This window comes from Hydra vulgaris, chromosome 13 (genome assembly GCF_038396675.1).
Source record: "Hydra vulgaris chromosome 13, alternate assembly HydraT2T_AEP".
NCBI classification, from domain to species: domain Eukaryota; kingdom Metazoa; phylum Cnidaria; class Hydrozoa; order Anthoathecata; family Hydridae; genus Hydra; species Hydra vulgaris.
In genome coordinates this window covers 47,136,541-47,163,112 of record NC_088932.1, presented here as the reverse complement: position 1 = coordinate 47,163,112, position 26,572 = coordinate 47,136,541, and the positions used below count along the sequence as shown (strand labels likewise).

Genomic DNA, 26,572 nt, shown 5'->3' with positions numbered 1-26,572 from the left:
TAACACCTTTATTGAATCCTTCCTTACCAATCGTAGTATAAAAGTTGCCCTTGATGTACAGCACTCTTTTTCATATTCTGTAACTTCAGAGGTTCCTCAAGGTTCAATCCTTGGCCCGACACTTTTAAATTTACATTAACGATCTCCCAGAAATTCTCACATCTAAGATGGAATTGTTTGCTGATGATACAACCATTTATTCTTGACTTGATAAGAAGCCCACTCTCTGATTGCTTGTAGGGGGAATTTGAGCTTGAAAAGGATCTCATTTCTGCTACAGCATGGGGCTCTCAGTGGATGGTGAACCTTAACTCAGGTAAAACACAATTTTTTTTAGCTTATTGACATCGCAATAATCTAGATCTTTCAATACTTATGAATGGTAATGTAATTGATGAGTCATCTACAAAGAATTACCTTTATTCAATTAATATTGGGTTTAGACAATTTAGCTGCTAATTGGCATGGATTCAAAAACTCATTTTGTCATTACTGATCACAATTTTCCACAAAAAGTCCTTGTTTTTGTACTCAAGAGGAAAGTCAGATATACAATTGATAAAATGACTGCCAAGCCTTTTTTTTGCTAAACAACAGAAATTCCCACTGTTAAACCTAGCAAATCAATTTTGATAAACTTAAACATTTAGAGCATTTTTTCCGTTGACAGAACAAGTTGTTGCTTTCATTTTATTTTTACCTTGTCAAAACTTGTAAAACATGCAATGTCTAAAATGTATATTTTCAAGGGGCATTTCCTAAACTACCAATTGATATATAAAAATACAGTATAAAGTTTTAAGTTTTAATGCATAAAAAATATTACTTTTTTAAATACTATATATATTGTCTGTATTTTAATATAGAATGTCTATCAAATTTAACTTATAAAATTTACTTTTGCACCAACCTAATACCTATGCCTTGTTAAGAAGCGCTAAGCAGCTCGCATTTTGCTTGCGAAAAGGCGATTTGCCTACGCATTCAGCAGTTTTGCGTTACGCAAAAACTTTTATCTTTTAGAACATTTAAATTATATTTTGATGGAACTATGAAAGGTGTCTTAGCAATTAAAATTAGAAGTTCTTGCATATGAAGGAAGTATCTACCACTACACCACTACCACATTGCTCAACATGCTACCTTGTAGTTAGTTTAGCTTTATCTATGGCTTTGTTTTATATATATTGAAATGCATTTGTATGTTTTAGTAACCTGATGCAAGATTTAGCTGAAAAAATTGTACTTTAAAATAAAACTTTTTAATTTATAATACATAAATAAATTAATAAGTTATTTAAAAAGACAAACCTTAAGAAGCAACGAAGAATATGTTTTTGCAACAAAATGTCCAGAAGTGCTTTCAACAAGACAAGATGGTCTTGATAAGTCATACTTTGAAAACTCTGCATTCCAATGCTGATCTAAAACGAGCAAAAATTGTTGGATTTCATGCAAAACTTGGGCATCAATTATTTGGCTTAACTCAGGACATTCAAGATCATGAAGAATGTAGGTCTCATCTGATGTTTTATCCCATGTTTGAAAATATGAATTCCAACAACTTCCAATCTGATAAAAAGAATTTATTAAAAACCAATAAAAGACTAATTAAAAGAAATTTTAGTTTAAAAATTTTTTTTTTATATTAAATAAATAAATTTTATATTAAATAAAAAAATTCTTATACGCTAATATTGCTATTATAATAATTTTTATTTCATGTTTAAATAGCTTTGATATTTCATGTTTCATATTTAATAAATTTTTTTTTTGCATTGTTAGTTGTTATGCTTGATCATTTTTTAAAAAAGAACCAACACTTTTTACCATAAAAGTCTTTTTTGCATACTTTTTATTTTTATTATTCACATATATCCCCTTCTCCTTCAAGACTAAGGAGGTTATAACAGTAAAATAAAATCATAATGTAGTTAATTTTAAACATTTAGAATTTTGTTTCTATGTTAACTTCAGCAAAAAAAAAAAAAACTTTTGAGTAAAAAAAAAAACTTGTTAGTTTCAGAGTGACATTTTAAGCACAATTACGAATTGTCAAAGAATTAATCCAACAAATCCATTAATATTTTTTGGTGGTTTTTATTACAATATTTAAGATACAGATACTAACATATAAAAAAAAAATTAAAAAGATATCATTAAAATATTAAGAATAAAAATAAGAATACAGATATAAAAAGAAGACCACTAGGTCTTGTCACAGAGATCTTTTTAATCTAAAGTTAAAAATTAAAAATAATAATTAGTTCAAATGCTTTCTGATTAAATAATTTGAGCAGAAACTTTATTCCTCCTTAACTCCTTGTAGATTTCTGCTGTTTGAATACTTTACTATGAAAAGTTTTTCATACTCTACTATGAAAAGATGAAGATATGGCCGGATGTATAGATTGTATCTGATCAATATCTGAGCACAATATTATAATTTTGGTTACTATTAAACAAACTACTGGCTAATTACAGACCACCAAAACTCATGGTTAGGGACTACTAATGAAGCAAACCTGAACAGCTGGTCAAGCCATCCTCGTGAACAATATATGTAATAGGGTTATGACTTTTTTTCAACCCCATGCTCCTGTACTGCAGTTCAATGAACTTTTACCTAAAAAGCACAAAATGAACTATTACTTGCATATCTTTTGAAAAAAGTTCACCCGGCCATTGAAAATCGATTTTAACATAAGTACTACTATGTATTCAAATGTATTTAGAATGCCATAGCCATGTCAAACAATAAATTTTCAATCCAACAAAGACTCAGACCGTTGAACTTGCTCTTGCTTGTTGCGTAGAAGGAATAGAAGGTGCAATTTGACTTTATTTTTGCATGACGAATACATTTCCTTCATTACTTTGATTGTGCGCTCTGCACATTGATTACTTTTGAGGATCTAAAGTATGGATGGCTCTCGCTTCCAGTGATTTTTCAAAGAGCTTAAAGCCTTTTTGTATGGATTCAGTACTTCAGCCAAGTTATTAAAGTCATTTTTGTTGCACAGGCGGTCTGTAAACCAATGGTCTGCCCAGCCATACAATATAAAATGACACTCTCTGCAGAACTGCCCTTGTTGAAGGAATTAAAATGAAGGCTAGGATTGCTAGTATAGCTCTGGAATTCCACCTCGCATTTCTGATGTTGGGTAATTTTTAAAACCTGATCAATGGAAAATGTCCCTTTTCATCAAAAAATCATAACACTCGAGTGAGATGAAATAAAAAATTCATATTATCTCTCCAGCCTGATGTTTTGAGAACTACTTCTATTCTGTTATCAAACTGTGTTTTCAGTTGTTTGTACTCCTTCAACAGTTGATGCACAAATGGATATTCAATGTTCAGCAATTCTTTTACTTTCAAGTTCTTCATCCATCATCAAATGGAGGATTCTATCTAATACATGGTGTTGACAACTGATAAACTGATGTTTGTTGATGCATTTCTCTGTAAACATTTGTTGTAATATTACAACAACACCATTCTTTTTTCCAGTGTTAACGGTGGTGTATCTGCAACAATCATCTGTATTGAATTCCATAGGTGAAATTCATCGAGAACTTTAGACATTCCTTGAGCAATAGTTTTTCCCCTGCCATCTACCAAGCCCAGAACATCCAATTTGATTTCTCTTTTTTCATTTTTAAGGACAACCACTTGATAATCGATTCCGTTGATGTGGTTACCATGAAAGCGTAAGGACCAACTTTCCATATGCAACTTTTCAATCATTTCATTTTTCAGCTTAATTGCCTCTTTGATTGTTGACTTGTAAATAGCTGATTGACATGGAGTTAGGATGTCAATGCTTTCACGAGCCAATTGCTTGCATATGTTAGCAGCTTTGTTTGTTGATAATCTTGGGTAGGTCATGAACTTGACTGCAAATTTGCTTTTATGATGTTTTCTTCTTGGTGTAGGAGTAGTCTCATCTTCTTCTTCTTCATCATTTTCATATTCACTGTCAGCCTCAGAGTCAGAATCACTAAAAGCAGGATAGTAAAATAATGAGTTGTATGACCTATTATAAAGTTTATGTCTTTTAGAGGCATGGATCCATTTCTTTACTGGCCGCTTGGCCTATAGAGTATTCCACTGTTTCTTTGCTTTCCACTTGGAGATGGTACAATCGCTTGTCCTCAGAAGATAACCATGTTCCATCCACTTTAGTAATATCAAATATTTTATCAAGGGGTTTGTAGCTTCCCAACTTAACACATTCATCATAACATTTTAGTATTTTACCAAGCTTTGCTCATATATCTTGATCAGATACATAAGGAAAATTCAATTTATTCTTCCACAATTTGGTGACTTCTTTGGAAATTTCCGCTATTTGCTCCTTTCTTCCTTTGATTTTTGGTCTAAGGAAATGGTAGTGTCTGATAATTTGCTTTTGGAGAGGCATTCTGCACTTTTCTTCCAGTGAATATTCTTCCAAAGGGACCATTCTTTTTCTTTTATGAGAGTCTTCAAATTTTACCAGATTAATGGTCCAGGCATCCTTGTTCTTCTGGATGCTACTATCACTAGGCTTGTACGTTGCCATGTGTTGCCTCTGTAATAACTATAAAATTAGATAAAAGCAGCTTTTTATACACAGTCTAAATTGTTCTAGAATATTATAAATTGTTCTAGAATATTCTTAATTGTCTGGAATTTTCTTAATTGTTCCAGAATGTTCTAAATAGCTCCAACTCTTAATTGTTCCAGAATGTTCTAAAGTCGTCGAAAATATACTGGAAATTTCCAAAATGTTCTAAAGCTCTAAACACTTCTAATCTATACAAGTTTTAAATGATTTTCAGCAAAGCCACACGTGTTAGTAGCAGCAGTAACAAGATTAAATAAATGACAATTTGTAATTTTAATTGCGGAGTGACTTTTTCTTACAACCTAGAGGAATTGAACATGTTTTCAATGTTTTCTAACAAAAGTTTATTGATTTATGACACAGGAAATTTTTTTTTTTTTAAAAAGTCAAAAAGTCATTACTCTAATATGTAATTTTTCCCCAATACTAAGTTAATTACAAGTGTTAAATTCCTGGCACAAGAAATGGGTCATTTTAATAAACTGAATCATTCTAAAAGGCAAGTTAGTAGCAAAAATCATTGTTGCTATCTGCTCATCAATTGCTTCTTTTTCAGATTTTGCATAATAAGAGTCCAATATACTCCCACTGCTAGTTTGTAGCAACGTTTTGCTACTGCTATTGTTTATATACTAAATAAATACAAAAAAACTAGATTCGGTTTGTGCTACTTTAAATAAAATTGAATGGTATAAACAAAAGTAAATGTTCTCATCATCTTAAACCTTTTTTAAATATTTTTAATACTTGTGTGGTTTCTCATTCAAAGTACCAAAATTTGCACTTGCATAACATGGGCATTGTAGCTATAACACCTCTTTTCCCAAAGTATTTTAAACATATAAAAACTATATAAAATGAATGCACTTATATTTAATGTATATTTATTTGTATTAAAAAAAGATTTAATAAACTTAATTTAACTAGTCAATATATGAATTAATTAGTTAATATATATCAGTTATTAGCCGATATATGAATAAATTAGTCAATATATATCAGTGATTAGTCAATACTAGGGCATAAATTTTTCTTGCCCTTACTTCCTAAGTCAACATCAGTCACACTTAAAGATTCTCATAAATATATGTTTTTAATAAGCAAAATTAGTAAAAAAATTTAAACATATGTAAAACTTAAACTCTTAAAAAACTTTTTTGGTTCTTTATGAAATCAAAGCAAACTAATTAAATATTAAAATAGATAAAAACACAAAACAAAAATAACAATAACATGAAATACAATACAACGTCAAAAAAAAGAGGATAAGAATTCAACGATCATTTTCATAAAAAAAAAAAAGAAAAAAAAAAGCAAACTATCAAGTTAAAGCTTGGGAAAGAAATTCATAATAAAATATTATTTTACTAATTTTTTAAATAGCATAACCTTTTGAATATAGGGTCAAATCATTATGTTTCAACCAATCGCCTGTGGGGCACATCTCTGATTTTCCTGATTTTTATATATTGTTACGTGCATTATGTAGATAGGTTAAATTTGAAATTTCAGACTTTTAAGTACAACGGTTCAGAAATTATAGCCTTAGAAACATAACACAGTGGCCCCCCTCGATTTACAAATGGTCAAAACAGACTACTTTAGAGCTGTATAACTTTTTTCTCACTTTCAACAAGTGTCATTTTTTTCTAGAACTATTTTCTGGATAGTTCTCTCTTTAAAAAAGTGGTTTTTATTAACTTGTGTTAAATAAGAAAAAAATTATGACCTCCTCAACTTTGGAAAAAATCCTAAAATTGCTAAAATATGCCAAATTGAAACTAACTGTAGCATTATTCTATTCATCCACAAGTTTTTACAGATAAGTTTTCTGATTAGCTACTACTGTCTGCAATAAATGGGCAAAATATAGGCAGCTTGTGTATGTGGTGGCATCAATCAAATGGTAAAGGGGGCAACCCTATAATTAAATAAATAGTTATGCTATTTAAAAACTTAAATCCAATTTTTTTAAAGATCATACATTTTTTAACTTTCTTCTGCTGATTCTAACAATATGAAACCAGTTAAAAAAATTATTAAAAAAAATTTTAACTTTAGTAATTAAACCTATATGAAATTTCTATGGATTAACACTTTTTTTTGTGTTTTGTTTTGTTTTATGTATTCACTCCTACCATCAGCAGTTGACAAAAACTGGATATTATATGAGTCAAATAATATCCAGTTTGAGCTTATCTTGATGTTTCTATTTTTAATAGAAACATCAAAATAACAATAACTAATTTAATAGATTAAATCAATTTTAAAAACTGAAGCCTAATTCTATGATTTATAATTGTAAGATTCAATGTTGGAGCTTAGCATATATTTAGGCATATATAATCATTATTTTAAAAAAATGACAATAATGTAAAACATTAAAAAAAAATGACAATAAGATTGTTAATAAACAAAATGATTTACAAACATTATTTAGGAGAATTATTAAAAAAATATTTTTAATCTAACCAAAACTTTTTTCCAGTTAATCATTTGAACCAAATTTTCCCTCTTAATTCACAGTATAAATATTTGTTTAATGAATTCACAACCAACATGGCTGCAAGCAAGAACTATTCAAGTCAGTAAGAGCAAGTAAACAAAAGAGGTAGAGAGCAAGAAAGAAGTTGACAGAACACACCTGACAGAATTCTTTAAAACTTTAATCTTTATGGGTCAGAAAAACATGAAGACAGGAGAGAATTTAAAGTCATCAATGTGTTCACTTAGAAAAAAAAAATTGATAAAAAAAAATAAAAAACCCAACAGCTAGTTGTATCATTTTCTCAAATCTGACATCTGTCATTCTGCTTTTTACACATTATTTAATTGCTTTTATTTTTTAAAATGATAGAATTAATTTTAATTCTATCATTTTAAAAAATAAAAGCAATTGCTTTTATTTTTTAAAAATAATAATTAATTCAAATACTTTCTGATTAAATAATTTGCAAAAAAAAAAAAAAAGCAAACAGAATATTAGGACAAATAAAATATTGCTTTAAAAAGGGTACAATAATAATATTTAAAAAGGAAATAATAATATTGTGCTCAGATATTTATTAGATACAATCTATACATTCCATTTATTCACAAACTTATTTGTAAAGAAATGGACTCTTGCTTCTGAAAAACAAAAATTTTTCTTGTGCAACCCTAAAATATAACTTCTTATTTTTGGATATAAGTTTATTAGTGGGTTTCTCTAGTTTACTTTATGATTATCTGATTTTATTTCTGGTGTTCTGTTGTATCCCCTCTGCCTCTTTATTTTTCTAATGGTGTAAATCCAATTGCTCTTCATAGCATATACCCTTTAAACATTTAATTCTTCTTGCTATTTGTTGTACTTGTTCCATTTTATTGTTGTCTTTTTTTATAACAAGGATTTCAAATTGGTGAAACAAATTCCAAATGGGGTTAAACTAACAAACAGTACAGCAGTCTCATTAGATTTTTATCTAAGTAGGGTAGGGTGGGGTAATTTAGGCCATTTTCTAGCTACTATTGCAATTAGGCAAAAAAAATATATAGCAAAGCAATTTATTATTTGAAGAAAACTTAAAATCATGATAAGACATTGTTTTTAGTAAACTACATCAAAAAATGATTAGGAGTACCAATTTGAGTTGTGTTCAATAGACCCATAATACCCTATTTAGTTACACTTTTTAAGTCATATTTTTATCTTTTTTCAATGAAATATACCAATTTATAGCAAAACATAACTGGTCATTGTATTATATTTAAATTATTTGATCAAAAATTTAAACCTAATAGTACTTGATGCTTTAAAAAAAGAAATTTACTTGCTCAAAGTGCTAAATTAGAAATACAAAAAACCTCCAAAGAATAAAGAGCTTCCTTGTGGTACAATTTCCATAATTTTTTATTAAACCAATTCTCTAAATATATAGAATAAATCAATTTATGGTTCTCAATATTGAATATATGATATTCAAATTTAAAAGTCGAAGTACTTATAAAAAAACAAAGCATGATGAAATTATGTTTAAGGAAGAAGTTAAAACGAAAGCTCAATTGAAATATATACAAAAGCGTTTGTGTTACATATTAGAGATTCATCATCCTATCAAAATTACATGTTTATATAATAAAAATTGAATGTGCAATGTTTCAAAACTGCTAAGTGGCAAATCTACTAATTTCAATTAAAAACATAATATCATTACATCTTTAATAGTCATCTAAATAAATCCATAGCAACATGACTCCAGAAAAATGACCCCAGAAAAATGAATCCAGCAACATGACTCCAGAAAAATGAATCCACTTCTAATTTTTACTAATTTTCATTTTAAAAGTATTTATTGTTATATAAGCATTAGATTCTTAACAGCACAATACACATTGACATATAGACCCATATTACTTCACCTAACAATGTTGCTTATTTCAAATAAACTATTTATCATTCCGTCTTAAAACTAATTGAACCTAATTATTTAGTAATTTTTCTTCCAGATGAAATATTCTACATGTGCTAGACCTCATTTATAATACATTTGTTTGAAGTTGAATGTTTTCTATGAAAACCTCTGTTTAAATGTATGCACGATTTTGAACAAAAAATATACCTAAGAATTTGCATAATAAGCTGATAATTAAAATTTAGAGTGCTGTTTTAACCACCATTAACATACAGAAAAAAGAAAGCTTTTACCTCAAGCCTTTCTTCTAAAAAACTGATCAATGTTGATTAGACCCACATTACTTCAGAAACCAACATAGACAACTCTATTGTTTAACCAATACTTTATTTGACCTAATATCCTGTTTTGCAAAACCATGTAAATCCTATTTTCATGGTTTTGCCATTTTATATCAGGACATTAAAATATTGTTCAAAAGATGTTTTTCGCATAGTATACTAATTTTAATTGCCTTTTAGTTGGCTATCCCCAAACCCTAAAAGTCATAACCCTGCACTGGTTTAAAGAACTACAATAACTTTTATGGCTATGATGAAAAACTATATATATGCATAATTTTACATTTTTCTTTGTTAAAGTGTGATAACTATTTTTCACTCCATTTACTAAAGTTTAATAAATTTTCTTGCAATACACAGTTATCCTTGTTATTTGAAATCACCAAAATATAATTTTGGTGATTTCAAATAACAAGGATAACATACCATCGGCATACAATTTACAACAATTTTTTATTTCTTGTATTTCTTTATACAAATTATCGATTTATATAAAAAACAGCAGCAGCTTTAACACTGAGCTTGTTACCCACCTGCCTAAGAATATCCCCAGACCCTAAAAGCCTTACTCCTGCACTGGTTTAAAGAATTACAATATTATATATTGGTATGAAAAATTTAAAACTATTTATGCAAATATCTTTATCTGTGTGTAATATCAGCAGCCTAACTACTGCAAGGCAAAGTAAGCAAAATTTAAGGTCCCTCAAGCAACTAGACCCAAGGTCGTGACGTATTGGAGTCTCAAGATTTATATTTAAAGAGATATAAAAATTATTGTTCCAATAACTTTTAGACCAACTTTTTTAACACATTTAAAAAAAGTTATCAGAATATTTATCACATAATTAACATAATTAACATGCAAATACTCGCTTGAAGCAAATACTAGATAATTGGTAGACCAAGTAAAAACAGAAGATTACATAATCTAATAATCTATAAAACTAAATTACTAAAACAACAGGTAAGGAAATAATATTAATTATCCAATCAAAGCACATTACAATTATTAATTTATTTTTTTAAACTTAGTTAACTAAAAACAAATAGTTAATTAAAAATAGTAATTAAGTATTTAAGTAAAATATTTTGGTCCAAACAGGAAAACCTTGGTTCAATCTGTGCAGTAGTTTTAATATAATTTATAATAATTTTTTAAATTTATGTAAATTTAAAAGTACAAATATTATTTAGCATTTTTTTAGTGTATTTGCAGACATAAGATACCAGTCTTTAAGTTTTAAATGCAGAGTAACCTAGTGAAATTATTAAACTTTGTTTGCCCCAAGAAAAAAAACTCATTAAACAAGTTTAGAAAATTTTAAATTTTAAATAATAAAGTTCACAGGTAGCAGTTATAATCAATTCAAACAAGTAAAATTAACATGCAAACATTTCACAATAGCAAAGCTTTATTAAAATAAATATAATTGGTTTCCAGTTTTATACCTAGAAACCTCAAATATCTTGTTGCTAATCATAATTTATTTAAAAGTAGTTCAACAATCTAGAAATAATGATAATAAACAACTCAGAATTTACCATTTAAAGAGTGAATTTATCATTTAAAGAGTTTAAAGAATTTACCAATTAAAAAGTTCAGAATTTACCTTTTAAAGGGCAAGAAAAGTTCAAGAATACATAGAATTTAGGACCTTCTTCATTATCTTATTATAAATGATCTAATAATATAAATTAATTTGTCAATATAAAATCTTATAAATATTCAAATGTTTTGAGACAATTTAAGACTTTTAGAACTAACATTAGGAATGAAAAAATAGTTATATGTATAGTAAATACTATCATTTTTAGCAATGCTTCTGTTCTAGTTTAAAAAAAAAAAAGTATATAGTAAGTTGATAATAATATATAAAATCTCATAATTAAAATAGTGACAATAATTTAAAATGTTTCTTACCAAATCTGACACATGTAAACTTTTAATTGATTTTCGAATAAAAAAACTTTTTTTTAAAGACAATGACAACATAAAGCTTAGCATGGCCTCTTTTTCTTTTTGTGAACAACCAGAAATATAGCAATCGTCAATCAATGTCCAATCACCAGCTGTAAGAAAAACAGTTTGTTATTCGTAAAAAAATGTTGATAAAATTTTGAAACCTACAAATTTTTTTTTTCAATAAAACTGTAGGTAAAATTTATTTAAATTGATTTATAAAAGGAAGCGTTAAAAAGAAAATTTAATTACTTTTAATTTAATGTGATCTAGTGACACATCACTTCAGAACCAAGTAATTTGATACATAGAGTATTATGGGTCAGCTACACAATATTGTTACCATATTGTGTAGCTGACCATAGTAATTTACATATCAAAAGAACATTGTTTTAATCAATAAATGCTTAAGAGCACATACCTAACATCTGTTCAATAGTAATACTTTTTTTGTGATCAATTCGTAAAGAATTCAGATAGTATATTGCAGTATGGAAATAAATAATACAAATAATAACATTCATTTAATTGTAAGAAATTTGTAAGAAAAAAGTAATATAACAACACAAGATAAATTATTCCTTAATGCAAAATAAATTTTGGAACACTTAAGTTCTCAAATGTAGCAGCATATTGAAAGTGTAAACAGTTTTCACAGCAATTTGGTATAAAAAACTTTATCAAGTAAAAATACTTTTTCATAGTTTTAGGGTCAATGATATATGATAAACCTGAATAAATGTAATATTTGTAAAAATATATTATTTAGCAATTTTTTATTTTCATTGATATGCAAATAATGATTAGTTTGTTACATTCGAAGAAAAAATTTATAAATTTTATAAAAAAATAATTTTTAATGTTTAATTCGAAGAAAAAAAAAGATAACAAAAAAATTTAACAAAAGTAGAAGAAAAAGAATTGTTTCATTACACAATGCACATAAAAGTTTCTTTTTAAAGTTTAAACTTTGAAGTAACTTTTCTCCAAAACTATTTCTATGTTCATAAAACCATTTTCAACATGAACAACAATTATTTTTCCAATTTTATTTATAAAAATTTTAAAACTTGATAACGATTACAAGTCAAAAAATAGTTTTTCTAAAAACCATGTAGCCAGCCACACAACTGTTTCTACACAACATTTTAATTATATTAAAAATAAAACACAAAGCAAATCTAATTTTTACTCTATAGTTTGTGAAATTAGTTTATATTATTTATAAAGCTGATTTTATAATAAAAAGATATTGGAACACAAATAGATGTCTAGATACCTGCTGTAAAATTTTTAAATATAATGATTTATATTGAGGTAATATTGATAAATTTCCAATCCTTTGTTATCTTCTTTTATTTATACAACTTTAGTTGATTGTTGCTTGCCCAAGTCTATCAATAACTTTGTTTTTTTCAAAATATTTGCTCAATTAAGTTTTAAAAAAATATATGGAGGAGTGTGACCAATAATGCAAAAAATTTGAGTTGCTTATTTCTTTTTTAGCCAGTAATATAATAAAATTTTTAAAACTATTTGTAGCTGTTGCCAAATCATTAGCTGTAACAATTGCAGACATTTCCCAACATTTATTCTGGCAACACATTTTACAGTTGCTCTAATTCCATTCAAAACCTCTGTTTGCATGCATCACAGAAAGTTTAAACCAAATATTATTATAAGAGATTTAATTTGACTGTGCAAAATTGTACATGTAAATATAGAAATTGTATTTTGTTGGGTTGTTTGAGTTAATGACATTAACTCAAACAACCCAACAAAATTTAAGCTTTTACCATAAAATGTCTGTTTTAGGTTTTTTTTAGTTTTAAAGAGAAGAAAAACTTTTTTTTTACAAACTATTTGATAGACTGCCTGCCCCAGCCATACTGCCTGCCCTCAGTCGATGTAGCAGCACTCCGATGCAAGTCAGGCTATTTGTCAGTCGATATAGCAGCACTCCATTGCAAGTCAGGCTATAAAATAGTCGATGGAGCAGTACTCCGCGTATGTTATACAGTTAAAAAATAAAAGTAAAAGCATTCTAGTCTTTTAATTTGCGTTTTTGTGGTTTAATTACTTCCCACAATTAAATTAATGCATTTTGGCATAATCTAACCTTATTTTTGTCAGTTTCAAAACCACAAACAAGCGAAGAACCATTTTTTACCATAACACGTTTTTCTTAGCAGTAAACTATACGAATATATATATATATATACATATATATATATATATATATATATATATATATATATATATATATATATATATATATATAGAAAGTATATTAACAAAACTTAATTTCAAAAGGTAATCTTAAACGCCAACATTGGTTTTTTGTTGTTGGTGGGAGTCAGGGTAACAACATCAGTTTTTGCTATGTCTAATAACATCTGTCCAAAAACATCTGTAAATATAATGAGGTATAACTACATCTGTCCAACAACATCTGTAAATACACTGAGGTATAATAACATTTGTCAAACAATATCTAAAAACTTATCGATACCTAATAACTACATATGTAGTTAGGGATCATCCATAAATTACGTAATGCAAAATTAAACTTATAGACAAAAGACAAAAGATTAGAAGTTTTCCCTCGCAGTTTTAATTAAACCAAGAATATAAACAAGTTTTCAAGCCCAACGAAAACCGCCGCGAAAAAGAGCAAAATGATCTCCTACTTACATTTGTTACAGTTTTGCGTTGCATAATTTATGGACAATCCCTTCCATCTTTTTAAGTTTCTAAGTATAGTAAAATCTGTGCAACTACATTTGGAAATTTTACAATTGTAGTTATGAATGTAACCGCTGCTGTGCCAACACAACTCGCAACATTGTTCTAATGTTTTATTAATATATGCTAGCTGCGCTTTATATTGGAAAATAGTTTTTATATAAGATATTACCAGGAACAAGTTTAAGTGCCAATTTTTGATATGATCAAACAGTGCAAACAATTAAAATAATAAAAACTTGTGGTGGTTTTGTTGTTACTATTTTTTTCAATAATAACTTAAACAGTAAATCAAAATTTTTTTTAAACATTTGTTCTCTAGTTGGTATGCTATTGATAACTTTTTTTTTTAACAAATTGTTTTTTTCATAAAGTTTTTAGCACCATAAAAAAGTGAGATCTACTTTTTCTAATTAAACATGACTGATTTACATTTAATAAACATGTTTTAATTTAAAAAGTTTTATGATTTTAAAAGTCTTTATTTTATGATTATTATTATTATTAATTAATATCTGAACTCATTATTTTTAAAAACAGAAAGAAAAAAAAATGCTTTCAAAAAATAAAAAACTTTTAAAAATTTTTTAAAAAGCCATGTTTAGATGGCCTGACAGTGTAGTAGACCATGTTTAATATCAAATAAAAAAATTAATTATTACAATTATGCATTAATTATTCTAAGTATTGCTCTAATTATTTCATACAAAATAATTTTTTTATATTAAATATAACTTAACCAAAGTAAAAAAATTTAAAAAAAATCTTAATATTAATAAAGCACTAAAAATAATATTTACAAGGAAAGGACAATCTTAGATTAATTTCATTTCCATATTGAGGTGTCAGATATATTGGATTAGATTGATCCAGAGGAGATCGAAACCCTTTATTTGTCATTAGCATAACCCATCGAGAAACTTCAGTGATGTCAAATATATCAGGTTGTATTCTATACTGCCCTTCAAGATAAACAACATAAGCAACTACAAGTTTTTCAGGTTTGCTCTAAAGAAATTATTCATAATATTGTTATCTTTGAAAATAATGTTATCAATTTAGTTTAGTTTAGTTAATATTATCAATTTAGTTTAGTAAATATAATATCTATATAATAAAAACTACAAAAGTAATATTTTGATAAAAAAAACTTTCTTTATCAAAATGTTGAATTTATGTTTTATTAAGATCTTTAAAAATCATGTATATATGTATGTATGTATGTATAAATGTATATATATATATATATATATATATATATATATATATATATATATATATATATATATATATATATATATATATGTATATGTATATGTACGTATATCTGTATGTATTGATATGTATAGTTATGTTACGCAAAAATATAAATTATTTTATGCAGAAATTTCTTTAATTTTTTTTCTAATAGTTACAAAAAAAATCTTTATATGAATTAAAAACAACAGTAACAGTAGTTTAATAAATAATATAGAATTGCTATTAATGTTAATATTAATACTAATAATAATAATAATAATAATAATAATAATATTCATGTATATGTATATATGTATATATATATATATATATATATATATATATATATATATATATATATATATATATATGTACATTTATGTATATATATATATATATATATATATATATATATATATATATATATGTATGTATATGTATGTATATATATATACATGTACATATATATATACATGAGTACATATATATATATATATATACATACATATATATGTACATTTATGTGTGTATATATATATATATATATATATATATATATATATATATATGTATGTATGTATGTATGTATGTATGTATGTATGTATGTATGTATGTATGTATGTATGTATATATGTATGTATATATATACATACATGTATATATATATATATATATATATATATATATATATGTATATGTATGTATATATGTATGTATATATATATATATACACATACATACATACATACATACATACATATATATATACATACATATATATATATATATATATATATATATATATATATATATATATATATATATATATATATATATATATATAATAAAAGTAATTTTTCGGTAGACAGTGCTCAATACAAAAGTAGAGCAAGTATATATTATATTAGAACAGTGTTGATAGGTTTAAACCAAATGGTTTAAACCAAACCAAAAAGTATTAAATTAAACCAAACTAATTTTTTTTAGACAATTTTTCAGAAGGAAAGTAAACCAGGGTTGTGTTAACAAATAGAATTTATCTTTCATGTAAATACTTTCATGTAAATGTGAATGCACTTATTTAAATAGTAAAGATATTAAAATCATAAAGATGTTTCTTAAAATTATTATCTTATTTATTTTAAATTAACAGTATGTTATTTATTTGGCTAATTTATTTTTTAAATGTGGGAAAAGATATACACATTTATATAGAATTTAATATGTGTATAGATATATGCTAGAAGTGTATATATATATACATATTATTTATATATCAGTGACATACTTAAATTTTATTTAAAAGTGCCATTTTTTATTGACAAAGTGGGAGGGGGAGGGGAGTAGTAAGTTCTTTTGGTAGCCTCTCTCTCCCCACCCAATTTAACTGGTGCCACTGCAATGATTTTAAATATCACTTTGTTTGTGTTTACCATTAGTTTTCTCAGAAGATAATGAGATGTTTTATAATAGTGTCTTGTTTTAAAACGCATTTCTTTGAATACATGAATTTAGCGGTAGACGTAAACATGCTTTTTTATTTATACAAAGTATGTGAATGTAAAACTATTTTATTTAAGATTTTAATACATTTTCAAGTTGCAAATACTTCCTTATTTATAAATATTTATTAAAAATTATTTAAACTATTTTAAACATTTAGTAACTATATTTAAGTAATTTTAATTTTAGTTGTTAATAAATGTTCATAATAGAAACAATTTTTTGATCAATATTTACAAATAGGGTAGTATTTGCAAAATTAAAATCATAGTAATTGCACCTATTAAATGCTTACGCCTTCTATTCAAATAATTATTTTCTATATATAATAATATATTTTATATATCTAAATCTAATATTATAAAATATATATATCTATATATAATATAATATATTATGTATTTATTCAAATAGTTATTTTCTATATATAATATAATATAACATTTCTATATATAATATAATATAACATATAATATAACTATATATAATATAATATATATATATAATATAATATAACATATAATATAACTATATATAATATAATATAACATATTTCTATATATAATATAATAAACTGAACAATAACTATTCGATTCAAATATAAGCATTTAATATGCATATTTACTATTTAATTTTCATTTTGATTTAAATATTAGCTACTCCAGGCTTTGTTTTTAAATAAAAACAGCTTAGCACAGTAGCTCTTCATGATTTTAAGATCATAAAATTATCTTTATTTTTTTATTTCATTTAAGAACATTAACTTTTTTAAACTACCACAATAAAATAAATTAACGAAAAATAAGTTTAATTTACTAATTAATAAAAACAAATTTAGAAGTGTTATTTTGTATTTATGTACATATTGTGAAATGTCTATTTTGTTTCAATTTTTTTGTTTTTTAATATTAAATAATAAAATTTATAACTACATTTTTTATTGTCATTTAACAAATCTGCAACATATAAATTTGGATGCACAGTAAAAAGCTTTGTGACAGGCAATGCAGCTAATATGAAATCAATGCAAGTATTGCCATCTGAAGGAGATATAATAATAACTTATGGGTGTGCTGCTCATATGCTAAATTTTTGAGCGAATGATCTTAACATTGTAAATGTGAGCAAGCATATTACACAAATGATAAAATATATACAAAATAATTATCGAGATGGAGCAAATTATAAAGAAGGTGGAGGAACAAAATTACTACTTCCTACTGAAACATGCTGGAATTCTGTGTGTGATTCAATTGAAAAATGTCAATAACTGGAGCATCATTTTGATGTTTCAAAAAATAGAGACTTGAATTCCATGATCAATAGAAAAGTAAGTGACATATAGATAAAGCAAAAAGCTGAAAATTTGTTAAAAATATTAAAACTAATTGGAGTTCTAGATAAATTGAAGCTCTAGATAAGTTGCAAAAAGATCAAACAAAAATAAGTGGCACTGTTGAAATTTTCAAAAAGCTGATAAACAAGTTATCATTTAAATCAATTGAAAAAAAAAAGAATAAATAATGGAAACTATATGTCTTTAGACAGTCAGTGATGCTCATTTCCTTGTAAACATGCTAGATCCTTGATATTTTAGATCTAATCTTTATGAAAAGGAAAATGAAGCTGCAATGACCTTTGCAGATAAAAAATTTAAAAACTTGTTACCAATAATATTCAAGTTAAAAGCCAAATCTGCTCCATTTGATAAAAGATATATGGATGAATTTGTTTTAAAAAATGTATCACCAATAGAATGGTGGAAATCTCTAAAATCTTTGGACTTTGATAATGTTTCATTATCATGAATATTAAAGGTTTGTTAAATGCACCAACTTCTAATGCTGGAACTGAAAGAATTTTTTGACTTTTAGGCTATTTCATTTCAAGTTAAGAATCAAGATTGGAGTAGAAAAAGTGGCAAAGCTTGTTTTTATATACAGAACAATGATGTATTGGTTGATAAATTACACCAGTTATGTTGATAGAAAAATAATTTACTTAATAAGTAAAATGACTAATGTTCTTTTTTAATTGAAAAAGTTGACTAAACATGGCTTTTTTTTGTTTTGCTTTTTTTTCCCAAAAAAATGGTTTTTTTTGCAACCTGTATTAGAATAATAATAAAATACAGTGTTAGCTAAGATGATGTTTAGGACAACAAATTTGTTTTTGTGGCAACATTTTGATATTAAATCATTTCGTTCATTTAATAGTTTCAAAGATGACGTAATGATATAGTATTTTTCAGTTAAGCTAAGCTCACATAACTTTCCTCCAGGTTTAAATGGTTCTGCCCTGTCAATAAACTTCCACTTGGGAATAGGATTTGAAAATCCCTATTTTTCATTTCCAGATATATTTAGAAGGTTCTGTGGTATCAGTTTTATTTTCATATTAAAAGGAGTTTTTATGTTGCAGACGTAAATTATATTTTTGCTAAGACATATACCTTGTAAAGGACATTATGAAGGTTACCAGCAGTTACATGAATATATATATATATATATACATATATATATATATATATATATATATATATGTATATATATATATATATATATATATATATACACATACATATATACATCTATACATATATGTATACATATACACATATATATATATATGTTTGTGTGTATACATATATATATATTTATACATATATATATACACATACATATATATATATACATATATATATGTACATATATATATATACATATATATATATACATACATATATATATATACACACACACACACACATATATATATATATATATATATATATATATATATATAGAGAGAGAGAGAGAGAGAGAGAGAGAGAGACAAAGAGAAAGAGAAAGAAAAAGAGAGAGAGAGAAGGGAGAGTGCAATCTGAAATACTATGTTTTTAAAAAAAAAAGGAAAAACATAACAATAGTCTGCTTTTACTATTTTCCAGCAGACAGAAAAACAAGATCCATGACAAACTTGAGCCAAAGTCTTTAAGTTGATAGTTACTAAATTGAATCAGAGGAAAAATTCAAACAACAAGGAAATGCTCTTTACAAACATAAATACTAAACTTAAATAAATAGTTAAACTTATTAACGACAGTATTAAAAATTTTCCTGAAGTCTGCAAGTAGTTTGAGAATACAAAATAGAAGAGCCAAGAATAACAAAATTAGATAAATGATGCAAAAGACAAAATTTTTGCATCAGTTTCTCACAATATTAAAAAGATGTTTGTAACCTTAAAATAACATATTTTTTAAATGTCCACTAACACCTTCTACACTGCGCAGAAAAAAAAAAAATCTTTAAAAATATTTTCAGAATTACCATATGTCTTTGATATATATGACCATCTATGATAATGTAGAAAATTGTTTTCATTAGAAGAAACAAAATTATAAAAAAATTTCAAAAACAATGATCATCTTATGTAAAAAATGTTTTTATATAGAATTGTTATTATCAGCAAGTCATTATTATACAAAAAAATAATTTTTCGCCCCTAATATTCCAATGTTTGCATTTAGTGATTTTTATTCTGTTTTCTCCAGGTATTTGTTTAGTCATGAGTCTACCATAGAAATTATGACTCAAAAGAGTCAATATGTGAAAAGGGCTTCCAATTAGAAATTCCATAGATTGTATATTCTAGACATTAAACATTCTCCTTAAGTTTGGTCAGTTATTAGTGGAAATTATTATATTAATGTTTTGGTCAGTTATTAATGGAAAAGGCCTTGGTCAACTGTACATTATAGATGGAATATTGAAACAGGACCAATATAAAAAAGTCATTAAAATCCATCTTTTACCTCAATTGAAAAAGTGGTTTCCAAATAAGCAGAAGAAAATATTTATGCAAGATGGAGCCCGATGTCACACTGCAAAATTAAGTAAAAAATTATTGGCATCTCTGAAAATTCCACATTTGAATTGGCCAGGGAACTCCTCAGATCTAAATTCAGGGAACTTACTAGATCTAAATTCAATAGAAAATGTAAAGGAGTTAATGAAAAGAGAAATTTCTCTCTTTAATAGCTACCATAGATAATTCAATGGATTAAAAAAATTATTGGAATTGATTAAAAGGCATTGGAACCATAATGCACATTTAAAAGAAATGGCTTTAAATTGCATAAATAGCATGCCGAATCATCTTTGTGCAGTTATAAAAAATAAGGGAGGATCAACAAAATATTAAAAATTCATGCTAATAAACATAATTTTATTGTTATTTTGTGTAAGAAACTAGTTAAACTTTATTTAAATATAAAGTTTTTATCTGTACTTTTATAAAAACATAGATGCAAGTTCATTTCGTTTGTTTAATGAAGTCAAGGGTGATGAAATTATATATTTCAAACGTAAGCAGCATGATTTATTACTGTTTGCCTGGCCTAGTGTTTTCCACAAAAAGATAGAGTTAAAATCATTTTTTTCATTTTCCCCTACAAATCTAGAAAATTTGGTAGAATTAGCTTTACTTTTACAAAAGAAGGAATTTTAATGTTTGTTAAAACAATCTTTAAATGTTTTTTCCACAAGTCAAATATAGTAAAAATCTTCTTTCTTGTAAATTATTAGACTTTTTATAAAATAATAAATTTACATTTTTAATAGAAATACTATTAATAAGTAATTTACAACTTTATAAAATCAAATAAAGAAAGAATTATGAAAGATCGTAACAATGCATTAAATAAAGAAATGAACTTGTAAACTAAAAAAAAAATACCTTATCAATGAAAAATGCTTTTAAAAATGTTTTTTAAAAATGCATTGCTTTGCAAAATAACCCATATAAAAATTATCTTCAACTAACTGAGGGTGAACGGAAAAAATGTTATGCTAACCAAACACTCTTTTAAACACAAAAAAAATACTCATAAGTGATTTTTTTTCTGTCATTTAAATGTATTTTTTTTTTGAGACTTGGTCATTCTTCAATTAAATTTATTTCGCTGTTAATGTAAAAATCAAGATATATATACAATAAAAAAAAAATTATCCATAAAACAAAGAAGACAGTATAAAGATATCACTAAATATCATTTTTGTGTACAAAATATAACTTTTTATTTTTACAATGATCTTTTTTAAATTAAGTATTAGATAGACAGGGGCTCAAAAAAGATGAAGATGACAATATGTCATCATAATCTTTTTGTAGAATATATTAACACAATTTACATATACATACATACATACAAACTAGGGTGGGGTAAAAATTACTTTTTTTGAAAATTTCTCCTGTTACACCCCTACACTTGATCATACATACTTACATACATACATACATACATACATAGATGCATACATAAATACATACAAACATACATACATACATACATACATACATACAAGCATACAAGCATACATACATACATAAATAAATATATATATATATATATATATATATATATATATATATATATATATATATATATATATATATATATATATATTTTAATAAAACTTCTTTTTATGGATTAACTTCTATTTGTTAAAAATATATTTATTTTCTATATTTCGAGGAAATATAGAAAATATACAAAACCATCTAATATTATTATTTTATAATATAATATAAATTTTATAACAAATATTACCGTATAATATTATTTTTTTATAATGGTTTTTAATATACTTGATAACGAGGGTATCTATATTCCCTTGAAATATTGTAAAAATAAATATATTTTTAACAAATAGAAGTTAATCCATAAAAAGAAGTTTTTTTAAAAAATATATATGCAAATAAAATCTATTGAAGATGTCAACATTTAAAAATATATATATATATATATATATATATATATATATATATACATATATATATATATATATATATATATACATATATATATATATACATATATATATATATATATATATATATATATATATATATATATATATATATATATATATATATATATATATATATATATATATATATATATATATATATATATATATATATATATACACACACACACACACACACATACTTATATACTAGGGTGATTCAAAAAACAACTTTTTTTGAAACTGTCTGCTGTCACCCCCTAAATGTGTTATATGTAATAAATTGATATCAAATTTAAAAAACTTTTAAATAAAAAAAAATTTTAGGGGTCGCTCAAGACCCTTAAACATCAGACGGGTCCCTAATATTTTGAAAAAAAAAGTTCTTCAAAAGCATATCATGTTGAGTCTCAAAAGAAGTGAAATTTTATAAAAATTTCAAAAATAGTAAAAAAAATTAATGGAAACACAAATTAAAAAAGTTTGTTTAAAAAAACTATGAAAATATGCACCTTTTTATTTTTAGTTAAACTAGTAAATCAAAAAAAAATTCTTTTTTCAAATCCATGCTTTATACAAGCAGAATTCTATTGGGCCTAGAAATTCTTTTTTTGTTATCTTTTGTAGAAGGAAAAATTACTGATTTTTTTTTTTTAATTTAAAAATTATTGTTTTTACTAAATTTTTGTTTTTTAACTTAATAACTTAAGAGTTATTAACTTAATAACTTAAAACAATAGGTTTTTAACTTAATAACTTAAGACTTATTACTTAATAACTTAAAACAATAGGTTTTGAATCGCTGCGCTTTAATGTCTTCGAAACTGCAAATAATTTGCAAACCAATGATTTTTGTGACGTAATACGCAATTCATATCAAATAAATAAAATGTATGGGAAATACAAATTAAATTTTTGTTAACTTAATTAACTTTTTTTGGTCAAATTTTTCCATTTCCTTGTATTGTCATCGAAAATGATTAAGTGTGCAAAATTTGAGCAAAATTGGTTGAGAAAAAAGCTTTCAAAAATTGATTTCAAATTTTGTGGCACACAAACATATATAGAAAGTAACCTTATATAAAGCATGGAAAAATGGTAGTTTTTAAGCCATAAAATTTAAAATAGCAATCTTTATATAAAATAATTATTATTTTTAGAATTTTTATAAAATTTCACTTCCTTTGAGACCCAACATGATATGCTTTTAAAGAACTTTTTTTTTTCAAAATATTAGGGACCCGTCTGATGTTTAAGGGTCTTGAGCGACCCCTAAAATTTTTTTTTATTTAAAAGTTCTTTAAATTTAGTATTAATTTATTACATAGAAAACATTTAGGGGGTGGCAGCAGATAATTTCAAAAAAAGTTGTTTTTTGAATCACCCTAATATATATGTGTGTATGTGTTTATGAAACTAACCATTTAAATTTTTTTATTAATACCTTCCAAAGTCCTGATTTAAAAGCAGGAATAATTTGGTTATGAATAAGGTCAGAAGGAGTAATATATTTCACACCCAAATCACACATAAGCTTTTTAACTTGCTCTTGTTCTATATGATCCAGCGATTCCATTAAGTTGGAAGATAAAATATTTAAATCATTTTCAATTAAATCTAACATCCTTTTATCTAAAAAAATTTAAAACAGTGTCTCTAATCATTTTAATTTAAAAATTAGAAACAAAAGGTAACATAATAATAGAAAAAGTAATAAAATATTTTTACATATAGTATATACAAAACTTTACAAAAATAAATAAATGATAAGTAATTTATTACTCTAAACTCTAAGCATATTTGAATTTTAAACAAAAACAAAAAAAAAAAAGAGCAAAAAAAAACTCTTCTCTAAATATATTAATCTGTTTTATTAAATAAAAACATTTTCTCTAATACAAACTTTAGGACAAGTAGTTTTGCCCTCAAAGTTTGTAAGAAGTCAGCCCTCGGAATTAGGAAAAATGATGTTGGCAATAAGTTGCCAACCTTAAACTCTTAAAAGTCAGCATCAGGTTGGCAAAAAAAATTTAACACAAAGGTCTTAACATAAAACATAGAAATGAGGTTGGCAAATGTCATCCTCAAACAGTTTTAGCTTGGTGGTTAGGTTGGCGTTGCCGAATGCCAACCTTTCTGAGGGCTAAGAAGTTTTCTGAGGGCTAAGAAGTTAACGAAAAAGTCAAAAATAAATTAATATAAAATCAGGGCTCAATTTAACGGTCGGACATTGCCGCCCGCTGAATTGTTTTTGAGATCTGATTTAAGGGGACAACCAACCATTGTTCATTTTTAATAAAAAATCAAAAACGATTTGTTGCCCTCTTCTAGTAGGTCTCAAGAATGGTCAGAGGGGCAGCGATGTCTAACCATTGAGCCCTGCAAAATATATAAAAATAAGTCAACTTGATTAAAAAAGTCAACTTGATTAAAAAGGTTTTTGATAAAATTAATTTTACTTTATCAAAAAAAAAAAAAAAAAATACATTAAAGAGTGGCACTAAAAATTAAATATACGATAGTTAAAAAACTAAAAAACTAAACATTAAAATAATAACAAAACATAATAAAATAACATATAGAATAAAATTTGCATGGAGCATTTACTTTAGCCTTTATGTTTTATTATGTTTTATAACAGGGTAATTAATAAAAATATCAAAATTATTACCTTTCTTCTCTTTTCCATGTTTTGGTATGTCATAAACTGGAAAAAAAGCGACATTTTCTTTAAGAGACATTATACTTCCATTTGTCAAAGGAAAAATATGTAAAGAACGTATTATATCAAATGTTTTTTGACTACAATCACAGGAATTTTGAAGGCTTGTATAAACTAGATGAAGCCATTTTCCAATCCATTGCTGTATTTTATCTGGATTCTTGAACAAAAACAAATAACTTTTTAAAAAGATTATTTAAAAAATGTTAATTTTATGAAAACTTTAAAAAAAAATAATTTTAGTCTAGTTTTTTATTTCAAGTTATTAATTATACATTTATTTGTTTTTCATTATTATAAATTTTAAATTATAATAATAAAAAGAACATTTAAAAAATTATTTTTTAAAAATTAATGAAAATAATAAATAAATAAATAATAAATTATTAAAAATTGTAATGAAGATCTTTATTTATATGATGTGAAGTTAAAAATCTGCAATGTATTTTGAAAAAATCTGCATTTGGAAAGCAGCTTTCAAAATGATTGTTGATCAAATTTGTAGAACATTTTTTTGAATGAATAAAATACTTTAATTGAATCTATTTATCTGAGGTGCAAAATTAAAATCTCATTATCTAAATTACAGCAAGAGCTATAAAATAACAGTGAACTCCATTTTTAAATTAAGTTTATTCAATAAAATACATTTTAACAAATGCCAAGAAGAATTACACTCTCTAATGAAAAAAAAGGCAAGATTAAAGCCTACAGATCATTGAGTTTATCAAACAGGACAATCACTTGCAAGCTAGGAAGCTAACCACATTTTATCAAAAATTTGTAAAAGGTCCAACGATTTATTGGGCAAATTTTTATAGTAGTAAAAGACCGATGCTTACACCTCATCAACTGCGACAAACTGTGCATGCTGCTAGTAACTGCACTGTCTCTGTGAGACGAATTGGCACTGATTTGAGATAGAAATGTTCAAGCTGGACAGCGAATCCTGAAATTAACAAGTCAGTCGTTCTTAGATATGCAAAAAAATGCACATCTCTATCACTAACTAAAGCTAACACAAACGCATTTGTCTTCAATAGGCACAAAACCACATGACTTGGAAAAATGAATGTCAAAATTTTGTGTGGTTCGGAGTCATGGTTTAGTGTGCATTCAGTTACTTTAGAAAAATTACAATTGGCTTTATTACTACTAAATTAAATGCAGAAGGAAACAAAAATTTGTTGATCATTTGAAGGATATTTCACAAAAATTTGGGAACAGAGATCTAAATTTT

At 25.3% G+C, this 26,572-nt stretch overlaps 2 protein-coding genes across 2 annotated transcripts in view; both read right to left on the bottom strand.

Moving 5' to 3' along the window:
• Nucleotides 1–26,572, bottom strand: part of LOC100210004 (uncharacterized) — a 125,964-nt gene that overhangs the window by 11,906 nt on the left and 87,486 nt on the right. Inside the window, exons 16-20 of the mRNA XM_065816355.1 lie at nt 25,282–25,492; nt 24,055–24,242; nt 14,856–15,063; nt 11,272–11,420; nt 1,312–1,572 (exon numbers count right to left, since the gene is read on the bottom strand). Coding sequence (XP_065672427.1) covers nt 1,312–1,572; nt 11,272–11,420; nt 14,856–15,063; nt 24,055–24,242; nt 25,282–25,492 — 1,017 coding nt within the window. The remainder of the gene's footprint in view (nt 1–1,311; nt 1,573–11,271; nt 11,421–14,855; nt 15,064–24,054; nt 24,243–25,281; nt 25,493–26,572) is intronic.
• Nucleotides 1–26,572, bottom strand: part of LOC136090181 (tigger transposable element-derived protein 1-like) — a 101,830-nt gene that overhangs the window by 39,953 nt on the left and 35,305 nt on the right. The gene's annotated exons all lie outside the window — the stretch shown is intronic.